General features: G+C 57.1%; 2 protein-coding genes across 7 annotated transcripts in view; both read left to right on the top strand.

The window, feature by feature from the left end:
• The window catches only part of RAB11FIP5 (RAB11 family interacting protein 5), a gene marked incomplete at both ends in the record, with an annotated part of 45,981 nt that extends 40,426 nt beyond the window's left edge, over positions 1–5,555 (top strand). The window contains 3 exons of one of the 2 annotated variants that reach the window (XM_080711153.1): positions 644–2,581; positions 4,915–5,104; positions 5,352–5,555. In XM_080711153.1, coding sequence (XP_080567279.1) covers positions 644–2,581; positions 4,915–5,104; positions 5,352–5,555 — 2,332 coding nt within the window. The remainder of the gene's footprint in view (positions 1–643; positions 2,582–4,914; positions 5,105–5,351) is intronic. The other variant, XM_080711154.1, reaches the window with a different exon arrangement.
• A 3,716-nt stretch (positions 5,556–9,271) lies between these two features.
• The window catches only part of SFXN5 (sideroflexin 5), a gene marked incomplete at both ends in the record, with an annotated part of 122,007 nt that continues 117,014 nt past the window's right edge, over positions 9,272–14,264 (top strand). For all 5 annotated transcript variants that reach the window (XM_080711008.1, XM_080711011.1, XM_080711010.1 and 2 more), the window contains one exon: positions 9,272–9,373. In XM_080711008.1, coding sequence (XP_080567134.1) covers positions 9,272–9,373 — 102 coding nt within the window. The remainder of the gene's footprint in view (positions 9,374–14,264) is intronic.

Below are 14,264 nucleotides of genomic sequence, written 5' to 3'. Positions count from 1 at the left end.
ATGTGGAGTGCTCCTGGAAGACTCCAAGGGGCACCTGAAGGCCTGCGGGTGCTGTTCTTGGGAGTGTAGGTTCACCTTCCCACAGTGGTTTTCCTGAGAAGACCTGCCCTGTCCCTGCCCCTGCCCCTGGGGAAGCTGGGGGTCTGTGTGCAGGACTCTGAAGGTGCCATCCAGAGTTGCTGGGGATGCACATTGCTGACCCACAAGGAGGTGGGGAGGCAGCACCATTGCTGTCCGGTCTGCGGTCCTAGGCAGTGTGGGCACCTGGCAGCAGAATTCTTTTTCTCAAAGAAGTGAGGGACAGTTCTGAGAGTCACCTTGGGCTACCTAATGACAGCCCATCCTTATCTCCTGCAAGGGTCCAGTAGAACCCAGCCTATTTCAGGAGTCTGGATTCTGGGTACTCTGCTTGGTTCGGTTAGCATAGCTTTGTTAGCTCTGCCCAGTACCCTTCTCCTTGGGTGGCGCCTAATAAAGTTACAGGTTGGGGTCCTCCCTCTGCTCCCTGGCCCACGTGGCTGCACACAGCCCCTGTGGCATTGCGGCAGCACATCCTGAGGTAGGGCAGGGGAGTGGTACTCAGCAGGGCCTTTTCCAGTCTCGGCATTAACCAGGAGGCTCACGGTTTTGTCTCCCTCCACAGCCTGGACGTGTCTCCTCAGGTAGAACCTGACCTGGCTGCTCCTCACCACCTCCCCCGCTCCCCCTGGGCTCCAGACCCCCCCACTCCTGCTCCCACCGCCGCTCCCATGCTAAGCACTAACCTCTTTGCAGCCACCTCCCCTGCTGCCGCCACTGCTGCCACCGCCACCACCACCCCCGAAGCCGCCCCAGCCGGATTCTTGGGTGTCACCAACCCATTCCTCACCTCCTTGCAGAGCAACCCCTTCTTCGAGGAGCTCGTAGCGGACATAGCACTAAACTCTCCTTCACCTGCTCCCTCTCTCCCCAGTGCCTCGAGGGCCAGCCCCGCCCCCCTGGCCTCCCCTGGGAAAGCCCTGCCTGAGTGGGACCACACCTTCAACGTCTTTGCTGCCAGCAGGCTACATCCAGAGGCCAGGAGTGAGACCCTGGCCCCCGAAGGAGTGGGGCTGGAGGTGGCTGGGCTTCAAGACCCTGGCCCTGGGGCCATGACAGTGAAGGCAGCAGAGCCCCAGAGAGACCCTGGGGGAGGAAGAGGTGGGAGCGGAGCGTGGCTGGAGCCCAGGGCTCCTCTGGACTCAGGACAGGAGCAGCGGAGCACAAGTGCATCAGACCCGGGGCCCCTGGGGTCAGCAGGGGCCGGCCTGCCTTCTGCCCAGCTGCAACTGAGAGCCTCGGTCTCAGCACCGGACAGAGAACTGCCAGCCCCGGAAGAGGGAGCCGGCCACAGTCCAGCAGATAGTGGGACGTCTCTGTTTAGCTCTCCGGAAGTGATCAGTGTGTGGGAAAGGCTTCCCGGTTCAGATGATACCCCTGAGGTGGCCCCCAGAAGCGAAGACCAGCTGTTCCACGAACTCAATACAGTTGATGATCCCTGGCCTTGGGATGTGGTCACCATTTCTCCTGCAACCGAGCTGGCCTCTCCAATCCTCCCAGGAGAGTCCAGTGCACTGCCACCTCCCCGGGTACAGCCAGAGTCGCCAGAAACTGTGGGCCCCAAGGGGCGTGAGGGGCCTCTGGCGCTGGAGCTGGAGCCAGAGCCTGACCCTGCGTGGGGGTCAGATGAGGAGCCGAGGCCCAGCACACCACCTCCCAAGCCTCCGCGCCTCTTCACACCCTCAAATTCCCAGGTGGAAGAAGAGGAAGAAGAGGAGGCTGCAGGGGGACTGAGTAAAAGGGGGGCAGGGGCAGGAGAAGATGCTGCCCCAAAGGCACTGATTGTTGGTCCCCAGGAGGCCAAGGAGGAGGGCGAGAAGCTGGAGTCGGAGGAATCCGACAGCCGGTCTTCTGAGACCCTGCTGGGTGAGCCAGGCCTGGAAGAGCCAGGGGAGGACGCCAGCCTCCCAGGGCCAGCCTGCTCTGCTGTGCCTGCCAGCTGCCCTGAGGGGCCTGTCCCCATTCCCTGTTACCCACAGAGTGTGGCTCTTCCAAGTCAGCAGAGCTGGGGGGCCGCAGAGAGAGGAGAAGGCCCTGAGGCTCAGAGCCAGGGGCCAGTAGTAGAGGAGCGTGGGCCTCTGTCAGGGTCTCCCCAGCAGGCTGATCTGCGGGCCTCAGAGGAGGCCTTGAGCCCCTTCTGGTCTCAGGGGAGCCGAGGTCCCCCCAGCCTCCCATCCACATCCCCGCCAGGGTCCAGGGAATCTTCCATCCACTCTGGTCCAGAGGAGCTGCCCACGCCCCCAGAGCCTGCCTTTCCACCGCCCCCTCTCCCGCCCTGGGCCAGCCACCGCCATATGGGGCCTGGCCCTCCGTGCCCTCCCCTGCCTGGAGCCTGGCCCCTGACCTCTTCCTCCCCACCCCCTGGGGAGCCAGCCTCCCCCCCTGGCCCCTTCGAGCCCTCCCCCCCTGGAGGGGAGAACTGTGCTGCAGCCTTCCCAGCCTCCCCGCTTGTGCTTCTGCCCTTGGAGACACGACCAGCTGAGGAGCCACGGCCCAGTGCCAGGTGAGCATGCACCTTGGGGCTGGGGGGCTGCGGTTCTGGGGCAGAGGTGCTCGCTTTCCAGACTCATCCTCGCCAAGGCAGGGAGGGCCTCCTCCATCATGAGACCTTGGGCAGGCTGGGGGACAGCACCCAGAGGGAGGAGGGTGAGGAGCACCGTGGAGGGTGGTGTGCCCTGGATGAGAGCCCTACACACAGCCCTGAGGTGCTGTGGGCGGGGAGCAGGGTTTGCTAAATGTCCAGGGGAGCCCAAGGAGGGACCAAGATGAAGGTCAGAGAGTGAGCTGGAGACACCTCCAGAGGGGAGAAAGAAAAGCTAAAATGCTTCTCACCTAAGAAGCCCCAGAAGCCCCTCCAGCCCCTGTAGGGCCTTCGCCAGCCTGCCTTGCAGGGCGGGTTCTCCTGCACTGCTGAGTGGGCAGCAAATGCCCCTATGACCGCGGTTACCGGGGCTGTTGGCTGAGATGGGGTGGCTGCTGAGGGGTGACAAGCAGAGGGCTGGGGACTCAGGATTGGGATGTGGAGGGTGGGGCCCGGCTGGGGTAGCAGAGGACATTAGCCTGTGGGAGGCCTGGGTAAGCGGCAGAAGGGCTGCTGCCTGTGATGCGCAGAGCCCTGGTCTGCATGAGGCCCCCGGCCTGCGTGGGCCCACACTGGCTCATGCCTTCAGTCACCTGAGTTCACCCAGCACCTGCTCTGTGCCGGACCCAAGGAACCCCAGTCCAGTGGGGTAAGTCCAAGTGGCTTCTAGCACAGACTCTAGTTACACACCAATGTTTGGAACTTCTGTTCCTTCTGGAGTTGGCTTCACACATGTACCTTAGGTCACAAAGTAGATGGGTCAGATGAGAGCTGCAGGACTCAGGTGCTTCAGATGTAGGGGCAGTTGGGCCGGCAGCCCTGGCTGCCTGGCTGCCCGTCTGCCGGTCGTCCAGCCGCACCACCCAGTGCTGTCCTCAGCGTGGCTTTCACCCCGTGCCTAATGTGGACTCCTCAGTGGCAGTTAAGGACTGAGGACTGAGTCTTTCCCTCCTCTGCCCTGCCCCTGGGCTCTTGGCCACTCTCACAGACCTGTGAGAACGAACTGCAGGTCTACCGCCTGAGTAACGGGGCCGCTTCCCAGGGTCTGGCGAGCCTGCCTTCAGTGGAGTTCAGGGTCTCCCACGAAGCTGTTTTGCTTTCTATTCCCGACTGACCTAAAGTTTGGAGAGTGAGTGTACGTTTGTAAGTTTCCTCCAGGTCAGGTTTTGAGGGCTGATTTGAGGGTCTGATGCTTACAGTTTATACAACTGTCAACAGGTGTGGGTTGCTGGGGGGTCCTAGATGAGGGCCATTTTAGCCTTGGGCTGGGCTTCCTGGAGGAGGTAGCCTCGCACAGCTTTGAAGCAGGAGTAGGATTAGGCTGGTGTGCAGAGGGGCAGGAGTCCAGTCTTGGGGTAGTATTTGTGAGGCCCGGAGATGACAGGCAGTACTGTTTCCCTTGCTAGGGGAGCCATGGGCCTTGAGGAAGGGCAGGGCCCACACTGTGTTTTCTTACCTTGCCTAGGGCGCTACTAAAGGGCTGTAAGCCTTGAAAAGGCCGAGTCCTCATTCTGCAGCAGAATTGAGGAGTGGCTGGAGGTGGGCAAATCCTGACGACTTATTTAGCAGCTGTGGCTGGAGGGGAGGGGTGGGTGCCATTCGGGAGAAAAGCAGAGGGCAGGCTAGCAGTCAAGACCAAGACGAGGCTGTTAGAGGCTAGAACCCCAGGCAGCCGTCTTGGGGCAGGAGGGAGGAGGCGAGCAGTGCAGCGTGGGCTGCGGAGGTCAGGGTGGGAGTCAGCCCCGCGGCCTTGGCAGCTTCACAGTACTGGGCTGATGGGGCTGAGGTCCCATTCTGATGGGTTGATGAATCAACAAAGGGTAAGAAATTTGGTGCAAAATATAGTGTGCATGCCTGCAGAGGCTCGGATCAGAAGGCAGGGGCTGATGGAGGGGCCAACACGGTCAAGGAGGCAGGTTTGCTGGCATGAAAGCTTGGGTGCAGCAACCAGCAGGGGAAGGCTGGGTGGCCAAGTTTCCCAGTTTGCCCAGGTCTTTCCTGGTTTTAGAGCTGACATTTATGTCCTGGGAATCCTCCAGTTCTGGGGAAACTGGGATGGTACCGGTGCAGTAGTCAGTAGGGTGGCCTCTGCTGCCCTGTCAGAGGGCCAGGTCACCGGGGCGTGGTGGAGTGGGCTGGGAGCAGGCTTGAGGCATGGCTGCCACAGCTGCTGGAGACCTGGAGGCACCACAGAGCAAGCGGCCCACCTCTGTGCTCCCCTCTGTCCTGTAACCCCCTCCTGTCTGTCTTTGCAGTCCCCACCCCGTGAAGCCCCTCAGCGCTGCCCCTGTGGAGGGCAGCCCGGACAGGAAGCAGTCGCGCTCCAGTCTGAGCACAGCTCTGAGCAGCGGGCTGGAAAAGCTCAAGACAGTCACGTCCGGCAGCATTCAGCCTGTGGCTCCTGCGCCCCAGCTTGGCCAGACTGTGGACACCAAGAGGCTGAAGGTGCGGCCCCACAGGGTGCTGGGGGCTGACGGAACACGTGCTGTGGAGGAAGCCAGGGGCCTGGGTGGGTGTGAGGAGGGTGGAGGGGGGCAGGCCTGGTCCCCAGGCTGCAGTTGAAGCCAGCCAGGCCCTCTGGCATTGGAGACCGAGGCAGGCCGGGGCCTGCTGTGGGGGCCTTGGGCGTCGGTGGGCAGGTAGGCAGCAGGGCTGCGGCCACCCTCTTCACTCCCATCCCATCTGGCCGCAGGACTCTGCGGGGCTGGACCAGTCGGCCAAGTACTACCATCTGACGCACGACGAGCTCATCGGCCTGCTCCTGCAGCGCGAGCGGGAGCTGAGCCAGCGTGACGAGCACGTGCAGGAGCTGGAAAGCTACATCGACCGGCTGCTGGTGCGGATCATGGAGACCTCGCCCACGCTGCTGCAGATCCCCCCGGGCCCCCCCAAGTAGCCCCTCACCCCTGTTCCTGGAGGGTTGGCATGGACCTGTCGCCCAGACAGGGCCCCGGCACTCACCTGCTGCCCCTTCCCTCCCGCCCTCCTGCTGCACACGTCCTCACCTGCCAGGCGCAGCTGTCGCCCTGTCACCCCTGCTCCCCTCTCCCTCCTGTCTCTGCTGGAAGGGGCCCTGGACTCCGCTGGAGGGACTGGGTTCCATGTACAATTTCAGGAGCCCTCCATCTTTCCCAGCTGCCTCCTTCACACCCCTTAGCTATGGGGGGCTCCAAAGAATTGGAACAAGGGAGCTTGCCCTCAAGATGGAGCAGGAGTAGGCTGCAGGCTGATGTGTTTGGGAGGAGACTTGTTATCGCCCCAAGGATGATCAGCTCTTCCTTCCATGCCAGTCCCCTCCTCTTCATTTCCTTCCTGGAGGGGACCCTAGCATTACTAGGACTGGGACGGAGACCAGGTCGCCTATGTGTGAGCTGTGGGCAGCCAGGGCCTTGCGGCACCCCTTAGAGCAGGGAGCCTGTGGGATGTGGTCTGGCTCTGCCACGCCCTTAGTCTCTTTCTGTCTGGAGCTGTTTGCACATTGAGTGCAGTGTGGATGGAGGTGATGTCTGCTCTCCAGGCTGCTCCCTGTCCCTCTTTGGACCTTTCCATCGAGTGTCACGGGCGACTATGTGGAGATAGGGCAGGGTGAGGGGAGAGCTCCTGCTCGCTCTTTTGCGGGCCCCTCCAGGTTGGGGCTTAGGGCTGCATTTGTTTTGGGGGACAAGCCTCCATGTCTATTCTTGTTGCCTGTCCAGATGCCAAAACTGTGCTGCCACAGGGTTTGAACTTTTGCAAACCAATTAAATGTGCCTTGTGTGGGCAGGTCAAGAGCCTCTGGATGCAGACCTCTCCTTGGTGGCATCCCCCTCTGTTGAGCACACGGGCTGGCTCTGTCAGGGTCTGCAGAAGGGGAATGGGCGGGAGCACGGCACTGCTCTGTGCTCCATCCCTCTCCAAGAGTCCGTCTCAGCTAAGGGTCTGGCTAAGTGCTGCTGCCCCTCAGCCTGCCTGCCATCTCCCCTGCCCTCCTTGTCATTCAGAGGATCCTGGGGCTGCCCTGCTCACTCTTCCTTTCGGGCCTCAGCTGTGCTGGACCATCGGCTGGTCTGGAGTGAGGCCACGCCCTGCCATAGGAGACACTGTACTTAGGGAAACGCCTCTGTTGCCCTCCTGCCTATCCATTAAGCTGCCGTCCTGGCCTGCCCTTTTTGCCCGGCCACCTTGCCTGGCTTGGTCGTAGTGCACTTTGAAATGAAGTATCTGTCCTTTGGCCTGGCTCCTGGTTAGCTTGTGGCAGACATGCAGGCTTCCCCATGACATCGGCAGGGATCCTCAGGTGGTGTGGGCACCCTGCATTCGCAAAGGGAAGAGAGGAGGAAATTCCAAAGGCAGGCACTTTGGTCCAGTGAGGAGGCAAGAGCCCTTTGGGGCTCTTCACGAGAGGGCCTGGGGCCCACTTGGAAGGGCTCATAAGGAGATAGGCTCTGCGGCAATGTCAGTCTCCACCAGGATGGAGCAGAGGCGCCCCACACATGGGGGAAAGCCCCCGTAGTGCTGACAACCTTACGACCCACTCCTCACAGCCAAGGAAAGTAGCCACAGGTGCCCAGAGGGTTTTCCGTCATATTTTTTTGGGGGGGGGCAGTGGAGTTTGGAGAGGTTATCTTCAAGGGAGTCCAGATTTCAGTTATGTTTTTTTGGGGGTCAATGGGTGTTGTAGAGGTTTCTCTTCAAGGGAGGGGTCACTCTCCTACTGGGCTCTAGTTGGTCCAGCCCTGGCCCTGACCTCTACCCAGCCTTGATGATGGGCCTCCCATATGCCCAGGGTAAGGGTGTCTTTAGAAGAGGGTTTGAGGAGCCCAGGGTTCTTGTTTGATGTTACTGTTCCTGGCCACAAGATGGAGGGGAGCTGCAGTGGGGTGGGCAGGTAGCAGGCTCAGTTATGCTTTGCTGCTTGTCCTCCTGGTTGTAACTCCTGTTTATAAAGAGCTTGTTCTCCATGTTTTGAGCATTTTATGAAGAATAAAAGTTCATGTCCTGCAGGTGGTCTGTCGTGTGTCTGTCTGGGAATGAATGTGTGAGGGAGGCCGTGTGTGGGAGAAGGCAGCCTTAAGTTGAGATGGCGGGGTCCTTGGTAGACACTACCCTGTCCTGACACCACGGGGCGGCAGTACAGCGTCGCTTAGAGGCCTGGACTGGCTTTTCCTAACTCTCCAGAGCCCTTCATTTATTGGGTAGTACCTGTTGGGTACCGTGAGGGAATACAGAGGGCAAGACTTGAGTCCTGCTCTGGAACGCCTTAGTTCAGTAGGAGGGATGAGATACAAATACAAAATATAAATCTTCACAGCCAGCCAGAATCTCTTTCCAGCTTTAGGGAATTTTCGTTTTGGTGGTTCAACCATTCGTTAGTGGATGAGGAACCCAGTCCCTGCTACAGCTCCTGCAGTGTCCAGAAGGACAGGGGTAGGCATGATCCGTGCTGGACCTTGTCAGGAGACTAAGACCCAAAGTGGGATTCCCTAGGGTCATATCTAAGTAACTCCACTGTCCTCTTGGGTAAAGAAGGACCCCCTCCCTCCGCACACCTCCAGTCTGGTTCACTGACTGCACAACAGCCAGGAATCTCCAGTTGCCCCACTCTGCAGAAGTGCGTTTATTACCCTCACTGCGGCTCGCTCTACAGCCTTCAGTGCTCCTGTTTAAAGTCCTGGTAGCTGGTGCTTGATAAGTACTACTGAGCTTACTCTACTACTTAATCTACTGAGCTCCCCAGTTCTCTTGCAGGAATTAGGTCCAGGAGGAATCTTACTTGGTTGGCCCAAGGAGATGGGAGCTGCCAGGGCTCCTGAGGCCTCTCACTGTTTAATTCACAGGCAACATTATCAACTGAGTCCCTAATATGAGCACTGAAGACTTAGCAGTGAAGCAGTCCCGGCCTTTGCCCTGTGGACCTTACAGTAGGAAAGACAGATACCTGAACCCATAAGTCGTTGTAAATAGGACTTCAGAAGAGAAATGCGAGGTGTCATAAGAACCTACAGGGGATTCTGTGGAAGTAAGGTTGCTAGATCATTAGCAAATGGGGTATTTAGGGCCGAGGCCAGAAGGAGAGCCAGTGTCAGGCTTTCTGGGCACAGGATGTTTAAAGGTTTGGCGGTGGAACCCCAGCTCACTCTAGAAATTGTCAGGATGGCTGGGAGAACACAGGGCGACAGGACAGGCTGGCGACAAGAAACTGTAAAAAAAAAAAAAAAAAAAAAAAATCCGCAGTGCAAGTCCTAGCCTATCTGGTCCCGGATCGCGTCCTCTTGTGTGGGGCCGGTTCTGGGCTGCTGCTCCAGACGCGACGCCTAGGGCAGCAACCCAAACTTCTGGGGGCAGGCAAGCTACGAGGGGCTGCCCGGTGGCCCCCTGCCAGGACCCCAGGGCCGTGCATGCACACTGTTCCCGTACTACCCACCCCTGCAACACGGAGACCTGGTCTGCGTGGGTGCAACTCTCCGCAGTCTGAGGTTGTCAGGTGCCGAGAGGGGAAAAAAACCACACTCCCCACAACCCCTTGCGCGCCCCGCTCGCTGCGGTTGCTTATGGCCAATCGGGAGAGGCAGCTGTGGCGGGGGCCGAGGAGGGACATTTTAAAAGGGCCGGGGATTGCGGGCGTCAGTGGCCATGGCGGATACAGCGACTACAGCATCAGCGGCGGCGGCTAGTGCCGCTAACGCCTCCACCGATGCACCTCCTTTCCAGCTGGGCAAACCCCGCTTCCAGCAGGTGAGGACTGGGCTGTGGTCTGCATGTCGGCGGGTGGCGCAGGGAGGGCGAGAAAACTCCCCTCCAAAGTACCTTTCGGCTCTAGGGTCTCCGACCGCGGCCACCGGAGCCTGCAGCTTGCACCGGGGACCTCGGCCACAACCGCCCTGTTCCCATTGGTCAGTGGTGTGGGCGAGGACTCCCACCTTGGCTTCCTATTGGCGGCCGGCTCCGTCACTCCCCGCCTGCCCGCGCCCTCCAGCCCTTCTCGCCCGAGGCGCTCTGCGATTGGCTCCCGCCGCCGCGGCCAGGAATACCCTGCTCCCGGGTCCGAGCTGCGGCTGCGGGGTCGCTCCAGGTTGTTGAGCCGTCCGCTCCCGGCGCAAAGTTCAGGCCTGGCCCTGGGTGAGAAGTTGGCGTGGCCGGGATGCCTTCTAACTTTCCCCCCCGATCGGGACTGATATTCTTTCCTAGCTGCTGGCAGAGCCGCCGGCCAGCATCCGCACCCTGCGGTCACGCTCCCATCCCTCTGCCCCGTGCAGGGTCCGCGGAGTGTCGCAGGGTGGGGCGGCGTGCGGAGGTCTGCACGGCCCAGCGATCCCCATCCTGCCATGCCGACCGGCCGTCAGGTGGCCTGCAGGGATGGAGCTAGCACGTGCGGGGAGAGCCAGGGGTGCGGAGGAAACGCTGTGTCATCCCCTGGGGCCGCGGTCCCCCGGACGGGCCACCGCCCTGGAAGCCAGCCCCAGGCCCTCCCGCACCTGGGCCCCAGCGCCCCGGAGCGCTCAGCCCTGTCCAGACCCGTTCTGGTTATTCTGGGCGCGATGACTGTGGTTCTTTTCTTATGGGACCCCCACCTGGGCATCACCAAACGCGGCCCCGGGCCACGTAGGCTGGGATAGAACCTGCAGCTGGGAGGTGCTGGCCAGGCCCAGGAGACAGGTGCCTGGGAAGGGCAGTTTACGTGCCACAGATATTCGGGCCCCAGTGTCTTTAGGGAGGGGGAAAACGGCAGAGACGGCTCAAGTTAGGCTGAAGTGATCGAGCCTTGGAGGGTGGGGTGGGGTGGGCAGCGGAGTCGCCAGAACTTTGTAAGAAGAAAGAAAATGGTATAAAGGTCGGTGCGGTAGCCTTTTTTTTTTTTTTTTTTTTGGCTGTGGTGGTGGGAGGAGAACTGGATCCAGTCCCGAGCATGGAGCTTTACTAACAATTAAGTAGCTATGCTCCTGAGCTTTCTGAGGAACTATCTCCCTGGGTTTTAAAACAAGACTAGACTCCTTTTAAAAACAGACCATCTCAGCATGTGGTATCTGAGAAGAGATTGACATCTTGCTAGTGTGAGATGCTACCTCTGGTAAGACTGTCCCAGGTGCTCCTGCCCGCCCTGAGTGACCCTTCATTGTTTGGGTCCTCCTCCATTGCGCTCACTCCAGCTCAGGCCCGTCTCCTCTAGAAGACACTTGCTCCCTTCTGAGGTGTCTGGTCTGATAAGATCAGGTCGCTGCTCCCTCCAGTACCCCTCTGTGGCCATCTTCACTGGGATTCTTCATAGCTCAACCTTTCCTGCCGTCCTCTAAAGCATCCTCTCTTCATATCCTACGTAGGCCTTTAGAGAAAAGGGGCTGATTTTGCCCTTCCGTGTGTGTGTGTGTGTGTGTGTGTGTGTGTGTGTGTGTGTGTGTGTGTATGAGAGAGAGAGAGAGAGAGAGAGACAGACAGACACTGGGGATTGAACTCAGAGGCATTCTACCTCCAGCTTATACCCCTAACCCTCTTGTCTTATTTTGAAACAGGGTCTCATTAAGTTGCTGAGGGCCTAAATTGCTGAGGCTGTCCTTGAACCTGTGATCCTCCTGTCTCAGCCTCCAAAGTACTGGGATTACAGGCCCCTGCCACTTTGTCTGACTTCCTTGTCTCTGTCTTACCCTGAGGTATTGTTAGGCTTTTAATAAGATGTTCACAGCTGGGCACGGCGGAGCACTCTTGTAATCCCAGCGTTGGGGAGGCTGAGACAGGAGGATTGCAGTTCGTAGACAGTCTCAGCTACTTATTGAGGTCCTTTGCAACCTAGTGAGAACCTGTTTCAAAATAAAGAAAAAAAAAATAGGGCTGGGGGTGTAGCTCAGAGGTAGAATGCCCCTGGGTTCCATCCTCAGTACTAAACACACAAAAAAAAGTTCAATAAAGACTTCTAAATTTTGCTCCCTGGTGCCTATTGTCTGTGTGGCCCTGAGACATCCAGTCACCCAACAGCTATTTGTTGACTACCTCTTAGTGGCTTTAATGACCAGGCTCTTGGCTATAATCACTGCTGGGGCCACAGATGTGCATTTGAGGCTGCTTGGTTCCTACCGCCATTGCTGGCACCTCTATTGTGCAGTCAAGTGTGTGTACTATTAGCATCGTGGCCTGCGGAAAGCCCAGTGCCTGAGCCCATGTGATTCATCCATGTTAAGGATTTTTTCCTTTTTCCTCCAAACCTGCTCTCCCCACACCGCTCCCTGGCTCTGCAAGCAGATCATCTTGCCACCTAAATGCTAATTAGAAGTCTTGGATTTGCCCATATACTTCCCTTTCTCTCTCCCTCACCCTCTAAATACAACCAGAGGCCATGATCTCACCTCTCAAAGAACTCTCAAATCTGCCCATCTCCAAGGCTAGACTCCTACACTAGACCCCCAGACTCTTAACCCCCCTCATCTCTTTTTTGGGCCAGTTCGGAAGCCTCCTGACAGTTCTCTGCTTCCATCTGGCCCTCTTCCAGTTCCTCCCTCTTCTCTATGGCGGAGTGCCACCAATGCAGGTCAGATCAGGTGATTCCCCCTTACACACACATACACGCACACTTACATACCTTACAGTGCCTTCCCTGCTTTTTAGATAAAGATCTCACCTCCAAAGAGACCCAGAGTTCTACACAACCCACTGCCGGTGCCGTCTAGCTTGAATCACACCCTGACCCCTGCGCCCCTTCCCACTCCTGGGCCATTCGCCTGAGAATCGTCTTTCCCTTGCCCTCAGCTTTTGCCACCTTCCATGATTTCCTTGGGGAAACCCCCCACCCCTGACCTGAGTCGAGTTTTTGACTGCTCTGCTACTGCAAAGCACCTCTCGCAGTGTATACATTGATTTGGGGTGAGTATTGGCTACCATCAGTCTCCTCCTTCCGACCAAGGCTTCATGGAATCAGGGGCTGTGCCTGCCTAGGCTGTCTGTTGACTCAGCAGTGCATTCTGAGGTGCTTAATAAAGACGCCCAAGTAAAGGACTGTGACGCTGACACCTCAGTGGATCTTGTGGACCCGAGTTAAATGGACAGACAAGGTTGTGATTAGGGCGATGGGCCAACTCTTAATACAGATTGCCTCTTGGGAATCTTGTAAAATTGCAACCAAGTGGGAACATGTTGGACAATAGGCTTCTTCAGCTTGGGGACTGCAGAGTGTGCGTGCGTGCGTGCGTGCGTGCGTGCGTGTGTGTGTGCTCTGAGTGTGTGCCCTGGGTTGATGAGCTCCTTAAGAGCTCGGCCATCTTTATCTGGGTTCTGTCCTCAGTGTTTGGCATACAGTAGGTGTCCAGTGAATGTCCATTGTGCCCTGTACTGGCCTGACAGAAGCCTGTTTCCAGGGGTTCATAATCCAGGGTCCATTCCCAGAGTAACCCAGGGGCATTCTACCTCTGAGCTATACCCTCAGCCCTATTTTAGTTTTTATTTTGAAATGGGATCTCTCTAAGTTGCTGAGGGCCTCTCTAAGTAACTGAAGCTGGCCATGAACCTGTGATCCACCAAGTATGGGATTATAGGAGATTTATGGAAGCTATAAAGGCCCTTCATCCAGGGTCACCTAATATTATTGTGCATTGCTTTGGGTATATCTGTAAAAACTAAAACCAACATTGGTATGTTACTATGAGCTATATTGCAGGTTTAATTGGATTTTGCTTTCTTTTGTGTGTGTGGTTCTGGGGATTGAACCCAAGGGCATTCTGCCTCTGAGCTATACCCCCAGCTCGATTTTTTAATTCTTTATTTTTATTTATTTTTTATTTTTTGCAGTACTGAAGATATACCCTAAGGGCATTCTAACTCCAAGCTATACCCTTGTTCTTTATTTTGAAACAGGGTCTAACTTAGTTGTAAAAGGTCTCACTAAATAGTAGCTGAGGCTGTCTATGAACTGGGATCCTCCTGTCTCAGCCTCCCAGATGCTAAGATTACAAGTGTGAGCCACCATGCCCAGATTTCTTTATTTTTGAAACAGGGTCTCACTAAGTTGCAGAGGGCCTTATTAAGTAGCTGAGACTAGTGGAGAACCTGTGATCTTCCTGTCTCAGCCTCCCAAGTACTGGGATTATGAGAGTGCATCTAGGCATTATGTCTTAGTTTCCTCTGTTCTGTGGGTTTGTTGGGTTTTGCTTGTTTTTGATGACCTTGACAGTTTGGGAAAGTACTGGCAAGATGTTTTTAGAATATCCCTCAATGTGGGTTTGCCTAGTGTTACTGTTTTGGATTTGGGGAGGGGGAGGGAAATATTGCTGAGGTCTCTGTATCGCATTTTATCAGTGGGCTTTTAAAATTAGCTGTAAGACAGGTATGGTGGTACACACCTGTAATTCCAGTACTTGGGAGGCTGAGACAGAAGGATCACAGGTTTGAAGCCAGTCTCAGCAACTTAACGAGGTTCTCAGCAACTTAGCTAGACCCTGTTTCCAAGCCAGGCATGGTGGCACTTGCCTGTAATCCCAGTACTTGGGAGGCTGAGACAGGAGGATTACAGGTTCTAGAACAGCCTCAGCAAGTAGTAAGACTCATCAACCTAGCAAGACCCTGTTTCAAAATAAAAAAATAAAATAGGGCTGGGGTGTAGCTAGGAGGTAGAGTGCCTCTGGGTTCAATTCACAGCAACACACAC

Source organism: Muscardinus avellanarius (genome assembly GCF_963383645.1).
Source record: "Muscardinus avellanarius genome assembly, chromosome: 15".
In the NCBI taxonomy this organism is placed as follows: Eukaryota; Metazoa; Chordata; class Mammalia; order Rodentia; family Gliridae; genus Muscardinus; species Muscardinus avellanarius.
Note: the sequence above shows the minus strand (reverse complement) of the source record. Positions and strands in the feature narration are given on the sequence as shown.